A 9,133-nucleotide genomic window follows, 5' to 3' on the forward strand; every position below is an offset into this window, starting at 1 on the left:
CTGACGTAGCTCACTAGCCATAGGCTGGTGCAGAAAGGACAGGACACACCCCTAGCCCAGGCAAAGCCCTTCAGAATCCAGTTGACCCTAGGGCTGAAACTGATTGGAGAGAAATAAAATAATTTCATATCGTGAATGGATGACGTTAGGATGTTTTACGGGAGACGGTACAACATGAGACTTTATTCAATGCCCTGATCTCTGCTTGTGAGGCTGCTGTGCTGGGGAGTACCTAGACGGTGGCAGGAAGAGGCCTTATAAATACCTGATCTTGGGCTTGGGTCTCAGCAGGCTCCCCAGTCTGGATTCACCCATGACGTTACACAACTGTTTGCAAACCCCAGACATGCACTTTCCCAACCTACAAACACAGTGCCAAAGTGGCCACACCTGAAGAAATTTCCAACCTCCATCACTCCCCAAACCCGGGCCCAATCTCCCTCCATTCTGAGCTGCCTTGCAGAATCAGACGCTCGGCAGACCAGACTCTTCTCTTGTGGTGTGCTTCCTGGAGTGGTGCCAGGTGGGCTTTCTTGTGGGCCAGTCTCACCTGACACTGTTTCAATTTGTCAGGGAAGTTTAAATTATGAGCAAAAGCAAAAGAGGAAGGGTGGGGTCTTGGTGAGTAAGCCCTCCCTCCGTGACAGCTTCAGGGCCTCTCTGCAAAATGACCAGCCCTTCCTAGATGCTTTGGGCATCACAGCCAAGGGGGATGGTATGGGGTAGGCTATGGTGAGCCTCCTCCTCCACCAAGAATGTCTTGAGACACCTGTGGTTTGTCGTGGTGAGCCTTCCTCACCTCATCTCTGTTTACCTCTAATTGCCCACCAAGAGGTTCCCCCCCAGGACATGGGGCTCACAAGTGTGAACTGGGCTGGGCTTTAGGCCTTCTAGTGGCTGAGAAGAGGCTCTGCCCAGTCATTCTTAAGGCTCTGCTCGCATGAGGCAGATGCCACTTGTGCTTACATTCCAGTGGCCCATTGGCTGTGGACAGGATGGGGCTGTGTGGCCCACAGGACAGGCTGCAAGTCACACAGCAAGGGCAGGTGTGGGACTACAGCACAAGTGTAAAGTTGTGAACAAAACACAGTCTCCCATACCACAGTTCTAACAAAACAGACAATGGCTTTTAAAAAATATTTTTCTATCAATATAGTTAAAACACGGATTTATTTTCCAATATTTACATTTCATCATCATCAAAATCAAATCATATGCATTTGTTAGGATATCTGAAGGTGACACCCCCCCCCCCCACTGCCCCAACTTCCAGAAACCTCTGGCCATGTGGTAAAATGAAGTTACACATTAGTAACTTCCAGCCCCCAAGCTGCCTAATTCCCGATGTTTCTTGCTTCCATCAGATCAGAAACGCACCAGGTGACAGCTAAGAGCATCCTTAATGTGGCCCAACAAAGAGGAAGGTCCTTGCTTGCTGAGCGAGCGAGCTTCTCCAACTCCCTCCATTACAAGTAGACTTTAAGATGTCTGATCAGAAGCCAGCTTGACTTAGGAGTTCCCTCTGGCCCAAAGGGGACCACTCGTCATCAGAGAGGCCATCTGCAGGGCATTGAAGCACTTGAAAATGTTTAAATCCATGACTTTGTAATGACAGAAAAATACTTGGGGAGAACACATTCTCTCAGGCAGCTGCGTCAGGTCCCCAGGCTCCCAAGCACACGTCAGGCTCCAAGCTTTTAAGCTCAAAGCCGGAGTTGTCTCTTTAATTAATACAATATTAAATGAGCAACTCTTTAAAGAACACTTCATCATGCAAGTTACAATTTTCAGGCTTATTTTATTTTTCTATTTAAAAAAAAATGTCTGAACTCTATGCCTGTATCAAAAAATAAAGCTCTGGAAGGTAGACTAGGAAACATTTGTTCCCAACCCATCTAGAACCTTCCTCCTCTAGGCTTACCCTGCCTGGCAATTTAGACACTGAGAGTCGCAGGCCAAGACGTGTGATTTTCAATGCAGGAGCCTCTGTCACTCCTGTCTCCAGTCTCCTCTGCCTCAAGGACATGACTCAGTGTCCCCACCATTTGCTGTTTCTCTCCTGTGACCGTCAAGGGGCGTATGTGTGTGTAGTTTCCTTCACATGCTCCCTTGGTCTGCTCCTCTGGACCTTCACAAACTGTCTTTTGGAGTAGGGACAATTGTACAGTCAAGAGTGACATGATAAGGACTGTGGGGGAAGGAAGGCACCAGGAGGCAGGAACAGCAGCCCCAGTTGTTCTGGAATATTCCCTGAGCATGCATTAGATATACAGAGAGTGACATGAGTCTGTCCTGGCACGGCCCTGAGGTTCCTGGGTGCCTGATTTTATAGATTTTATAGATCTTTCTTCTTCAGCAGAGGCTTGAGTACATATGGATTGTCATCTCCCTTAAAGTACAAAAAGCAAATCGTCACTCATTTTACAAGCCAACTGAGACATCCTGCTCCCCAGTGGAAGGGGTGTATGTGGAGCTCACTCGATCTGCTGTCTCCCTGTAGAAAACTGGACACTGTTTGCAGAGATGCTTGGCGATGTGCTTCCGGAAGAACACCGAGAGATACCTTCTGAACTTCTCCCCGACGAAGGCGTAGATGACAGGGTTGATGCAACAGTGCGTCATCCCGAGAGTCTCTGTCACCTGCATGGCTTGGTCCAGCTGACTGGTGCTCTCACAGTTACTCAGGCCAAAGAATTCCTGGAAGGTGGTCAAGAGGAGGACGATGTTGTAGGGAGCCCAGAAAAGAAAGTAGACGATCATGATGGTGAAGATGAGCCTCACAGCCTTGTGTCTCTTCCTCTCATTCCGACATCGAAGCAGGGTTCTCAGGATCCCCGAGTAGCAGATGACCATGACAAGCAGGGGCAGCACCAGGCTCAAGACATTCCTCATTATTGTATGAAAGTTCTTCCATTTTAATGGAAAATATGGGCCACAGGAGTAATGAGAATTTTCTTCTTGGAATCTAGTAAAGATGATTCCTGGGACAGAGGCAAACACGGCCGCCACCCAGGTGATGGCACTTGTCACCACCCCGAAGGTGACAGTTCTTGCTTTTAAAGCAAACACAGCGTGGACAATGGCCAGGTACCTGTCAATTGTCAGGAGGATGATGAAAAAGATCCCTCCAAAATAACCGATTTGATACATCCCCGTGAGTGACTTACACATGACATCTCCAAAGATCCATTCATTTGCAGCATAGTGAGCCCAGAATGGGAGAGTGAGAAGGAAAAGCAGGTCGGAGATGGCCAAATTGAGCAGGTAGATGTCAGTCATGCTCTTTAGCTTTTTGCAGTTGATCAGGATGAGAACTACCAGCAGGTTGCCCACGAAACCAAAGATGAACACCAGAGAGTAGAGAGGGGGCAGGAGCAGGGCTCCGATGTGCTTCACGTTGGGTTTGTAACAGGGACTGCTGTAGTCATAGTCATATGTGGTGGTGGATTCTTCATTGCTTCCTTTAATACTTCTTATAAACAAAGAATGAGATGTGGATAATATATTGTGGATGAACTGGGGTAACGTGTCCTTGTCTTCCATTTTCCCCTGTTCTGTAAAAGAGAATGGAATGAGGACCGCATAACAAACATGTCACCATCCATGGTCCAAACAGCCTTGCAACTGAAGCAAATTTCTGGTCTTTGGTCTCTCCTTCACAACCATCTCCTTGAAAGCAAGTGCCCTACTTCCCTTTTATTCTTTTTATCAGACACTGGTTTGTCCACCCAACAGCCATTTCCAATGCATTTGTCTCCCGCAATTCAGCATCATTCCTGCTTAACTAAAACTTCTGCATGCTTAACTTTCTTTAGCTCCTCTGCAGGTAGCACACAGGCTTGTGACCCAGCCCTGGACAAGTGAATCTTCTGGAAAGGTAAGAGAGACACAGAAGAAAAACTTCCTGCTCTTTGACTTTTGCAGCTTGTCTTATCTGGGATTGATGCTTGGGACCATGAACAAGAAACCCAGAGAACTAGAGAGAAGCGATGAAAAGTCCCAGCAGATGAGAACTGCTCATTTTCTAACATTATCATTTGATGGGAAAGAAAAAGCCATCATGAATTGCACTTTCTATTACTTGCAGCCAAAAGCATTTTGATAACCCTCTCAACTTTCTACCTCCACTTTTCTTGCTGAGATTGCTATGACAAACCAATTTTCAAATGCCTTAACTTTGTTCCAATTTCATCTTCATAGAGCAATTGATCTTTTGCTAACGTTCTCCACTTAAAGCTCTTTGCTTCTAGGAGGAAGCTCTTTTCCGACAACCTCTTATTAATGTCTTTGTTGGCATCTCTCCCCGCTGCCCACACCATATGAGCCCTCAAGTACTGTAAGCCCTTATGCCAAATAAGCACATGCCACATGATCTTCTACACATTGTATGCCTCTCAAGGTCAATGACTGGATCATGCTTCCATGTCAAGCTCTTATGATTTCTTGGCTCTCACTTCTTATCATTTGCCTTTTATTTTTGCTCCAAAGTTCTTCCTGAATCATCTCAGTCAATCTCAGTGTCTGACCTCCCTGTGTGCTAACGCTTCTCAAAATCCCTTCTTCAAGTTGCACCTTTTCCCTGAATCTCAGAGTCGAACTTTTCATTGTCCTCTGCTTATCTCCCCATGGATTTATTTGCTTCATCAATATTTATGGAGTGCCCGCTATGATTCATAGTCTTGTTTTAGGTGCTGGAGATTCATCAGTGAGCAATACAGGCCTCAAGCAGGTACCACACATTCAACCAGCCACAAACTAAGCATTCCCTGAAATTTGTTCCAGGTTATGGGATCCTTATCTTAACTGTTACTTTGTTGTCTAAGAAACAACACTTGGCATTACCCTGGATCCCTTCCTCTTCAGAAAACTTGGGGTCAGATCTTTGGAGCCAAATGGACCTGGATTGGAATCTTCCCTCCAATGTCTAAGTTGTGTAATTTGAGGTCAATGACGTTTTCAAGTATTAGTTGCCTTGCATCTAAAGCATTGAGTTGCTACGAAGACCATTAGAGATAAGTGAGGATTTAGCATAGGCTCTAGGGGAGAGAGAGGCTCTGAGTTATAATTGTCATAAAAGTCCTACCTAACAAAGACCTCTCAGATTCCTCCCCTCTGCATCTCTTTCAAATGTCAGTTTCTTGTCTCATAAACTCCTCAGCTCTTGCTTTGTTGTGGTCTTTCTTTTGCTCCTGGCTGGTCCGTAGCCATGTTCCTTTTCAATATGTCTTCTCTAAAGCTGAAATCGCATCACAAGCTTCTCAGCCTAAAAACCTCCAGAGGTCCCCATGACTTGTATATGACAGAATCTTAAAGACAACAGCCAGACAGCTCAGCAGGGCCTTTCTAAGCTAGTTTCTTAGCTTCATCTCCAGTCACTTCTCAGGTTACCAATAAAATGTCCTTTAGCCACAGCCTTCTTCTCTCCATGTACTCCCAAGCTCACTATCTCCTTCATGCATCAGTGGTTTTGTGTGTACTTGTTCCTCTGCCTAAAATGTCAGTGAGCACCTATTCATCCTTTAATACCTCCTGCTCCAATTTCCCTCCTCTGTGAAGCCTAATGTGCACGCTCTGTCAAACCACCTTACACAGCCAAATAGGCACATGTCACATGATCTTCCACACATTGTATGCCTCTCAAGGTCAATGACTGGATTATGCTTCCATGTCAAGCTCTTATGATTTCATCTATCAGAAAGAGGTACTAGTCAATGTTCACTGCTTGAGTACATGAAACTCTTTGTAATAATAATAACAAAAACAAGAAGACCTAGGTCCCTAGGACTTGATTTATTTTTTTTCCTGGCAGTGGCTATACATTTGTTTTCATCTATCCACAAACCCAATGTTTCCCTCTCTCCTGTGACTGCCACATTTCACACCACCAAGTCAAAATATTGAAAACTGGAGAAACTAAATAAAATCTAAGTTGGGAAAAAATGCACCCACTGGGCTGGGGATGTGGCTCAAGCGGTAGCGCGCTCGCCTGGCATGCGTGCGGCCCGGGTTCGATCCTCAGCATCACATACCAACAAAGATGTTGTGTCCGCCAAGAACTAAAAAATAAATATTAAAAATTCTCATTCTCTCTCAATCTCTCTCTCTCTCTCTCTCTCTCTCTCTCTCTCTCTCTCTCTCTCTAAAAAAAAATGCACCCACTAAAGAATTCCAACTTCAGTGCCCCTGAAGCTGCCGGTGCTGTGTTAACTACTGTGTGCAGACTCATGAACTTAAACTTCACCACAGCTAGCTAGCACTGGGTTCCAACATAGTGGCACTGTCCTAGGTGTCATTTCAAGCATCAGGACAGATCATCCAGAACTGATAGGGAGCAGCCACCTCTCAGAAAAAAGAAATTTCTCCCTTCAGTCTCAGTGGACCTCCTGAGTGGAGGCAAGAGGTACATTTTGGTCCAGGGCCTGAATTGTCCCCTATAGGGAAAAGAGGGAAAGATTTCAAGATAGAAAGTTCCAGCTCTTTGAAGCCCCTGCATGCTCAGAGGCACAGAAAGAGCCCATGGGAGCCTGGAGGGTGGTTGAACAGAGCAGCTGTTCTTACTTCTTTGTTGTCCACTTTTTGCCATCACCTAAGTCCCAGGGAAAGTCACAACGTGTCCCACCCTGCATTTCCTCACTGTCATCAGGATCTTCTTAACATCTGCTAATGCAGCCCCTCAGGTAACCCTGCACCCTGTACTTCCAGCTTTGAGTCTCTGGTTCCTAAAGTAGTAGAAAAATCCCCTGCGACTCACCAGTGGATGGCTTCTTCCAGGTGGCCCCAGTGTTTCAGGGTTCTCAGCAAGTGCACCAGACGGATCTGGAGGTAGAAACTTGGTGTGCAGAAGTAGGAAATAAAGTTTCCTGCAGAAAGAGAAGGCGGAGATATAAGGGCAAGTGATGGTGAAGATTAAAAAAAAAAAAAAGCATCAAGAAGATACAGTTCTTCTTTTCCAGACAGGAACGTTGAACACTACTGGGCTGAGGTCTCCAGAGGAGGATTGATTTTGAAATCTTGCTTGTGCAACCTTGATTGTAAGTCAGGGAGTCCCTGTACATCTGCTCTGACATCTAACGACACGGGGCTTCTTTATCTGATGGGTCTCTGCATCTGGAACTTTTCCACTTGCTGCCCTGCTACTTGTGATCATTTGCATGACATAAAAACAGCAGAACTGAGCAATTTCCTAGAGGATAAGTGCAAGGGGGCTGTTTGCTGTGGTGCAGGGTTTTACTGTGACCGGGTGCACTGGTTTCAGTACTGTGAATTTAGGATCTGTTTTAAAACTTTAATTAGATCAAGCGTTTAATGAAAGTGATAGCTAAATGATCTATGGGTCAGGGACATCCTCAGCAAGAATAGTCTCACTTATTATAGGTCCCACTCCTCTGAAAGATATTTTGTTAAGAGAAAACAAAATTCTGCAGTGTAGGAACCATCCCTAAGGTCCGATAGGTCTTAGGTGGGATCATCTGAGCCAGTCCCTGGAACTCTCTAGAATTCAGCAGGCCCTGGGGTGAGGACCTCATGCTATGTCCTTCCGCAAATTTCTAAGCTTCCACTTCCTCGAGAATCATAAGATCTCTGAAGCCTATAAGGGTTAAATGATCATAAAACAGCTAGTATGGTATCTGGCACACAGTAGGCACTCAATGAGGGACAAACAGCTTCACCTGAGCCGTGTGCAGAGGGGAGAGTTGAAGGATACAGCCAGTCCAGGATAACAATAGCAAGAGACCCTCAGTGCAGTCCAGGTATCCTTTCTAGAAATGAGTAAGTTTAACCGTGGGTACCTTGTAAGACTAGGTTTTTGTGCTAAGCAAGGATGGCCTCAGGGTTTTCTTTAGAAGGCAGTTCCTTTCCTTCCTTGTTCTGGAACAGGGTGTCCTGCTATGTCTGGAATCTCCTGACCCTGGATCTTGCCACCAGTTTTTTTTTTTTTTTTTAATTCAACCCAAGATAGGGAAGGTCAAGACCCAAGAAGTTTGCTGTCTCCAATTAGGATCACTTTACATTTCTATCCGCACACTAGAGATCACTGGGTCTAGTCCTGTCATTTTGTCATCAAGGAGAGGTGCTGAAGTAGGTGACAGCAGAGCCAGGATTTAAATCCTATCTGACCATAGGAAACTAGTGTCACCTGCGGCTGAAATTTGCAAGAGATTGTATAAGTTGGAAAGTACTTACAGAAGGGCAACCAGGGTTGAGAGATCCAACGGGTGGTGAGGTGTCCAGAGTCTAGCAACATCAGAAACTAAGACTCCTATGGTTTGTGGGAGTCCAGAATGTGCACCCCCAAAATATTCTTCTTTGGCATTAGGATCGATGAGCTGAAAGTAATTGGGAAGGAGCAGATGCAGAAAAGTTCTCTGCCTTCCCTCTAAAATAATACATAGATTTTATAAAGGCAAAAAGTGTCCCACACCCCTTCTACCAGAGAGAGCAAAGGTTAACCACCAGAGACAACTTCAGATCCTTATCAACAGGGAAATGGTACCAGAAGAATTTGCATTAACAAGCTTTTCTAACCTATCTTTATCTGCCATTTATTTGCCTTCCCACAACTTTCCACCCTTAGAAACTCAAATTGCTTTTCCTTTGTCTTGTCATTTCTCTTAAATTTTACTGTTCTTCATTGAAGATGCTTTATAAGCTGAAATCCAAAGCCGCCTGCTTGAGAATCATTCATTCCCTGGATATATGCTACCTAGATATGAAATATACATGTTAATATACTTCTTTTTTCCTCCCTCTTGGTTAACTGTCTTTTGTCTATTCCAACTGAGAAATTATCAGGGTTGAGGCAAAACAATTTTTTTTTTCTTTTGAGAATTTGAAGAGTCCCCAAACCCAAAAACAGCCAATATCACCCGAGTTCTCATTAGAACTTTGCAGAACAGGACAACAGAGGAAAAAAGGGTCCTGAAAGTCGCTCTAGCCTTTTGCTCCCACCCTCTGATCTCTGCCAGCACCTCCTGTGGCTGAACCCCCATGCAAATGTGGGGAAAGCAGGGATGGAGAGAATCCGTGGTGAGACAAGAAGGCAGAAATGTCCATCAGTGGCCTAATGGTACTTTGATGATGCCCTGGTAACAGTGGACATATATATATGTGTGTGTGTATGTACGTATGTGTA

General features: G+C 45.2%; 1 protein-coding gene across 1 annotated transcript; it reads right to left on the reverse strand.

Annotated features, from left to right (window-relative positions):
- Window positions 1-1,213: 1,213 nt before the first annotated feature.
- LOC308645342 (C-C chemokine receptor type 2-like) lies at window positions 1,214-8,254 on the reverse strand. Its single transcript, XM_081287385.1, has 3 exons — window positions 8,185-8,254; window positions 6,752-6,860; window positions 1,214-3,554 (listed from the first exon to the last, which is right to left on the reverse strand). Exon 3 carries the CDS (start codon window positions 3,541-3,543, stop codon window positions 2,422-2,424), a length of 1,122 nt encoding a protein of 373 aa, XP_081143511.1. The 5' UTR covers window positions 3,544-3,554; window positions 6,752-6,860; window positions 8,185-8,254; the 3' UTR covers window positions 1,214-2,421.
- Between the last annotated feature and the right edge of the window lie 879 nt (window positions 8,255-9,133).

The sequence above is a fragment of the Spermophilus citellus genome (assembly GCF_964194105.1).
Source record: "Spermophilus citellus genome assembly, chromosome: 3".
NCBI classification, from domain to species: Eukaryota; Metazoa; Chordata; class Mammalia; order Rodentia; family Sciuridae; genus Spermophilus; species Spermophilus citellus.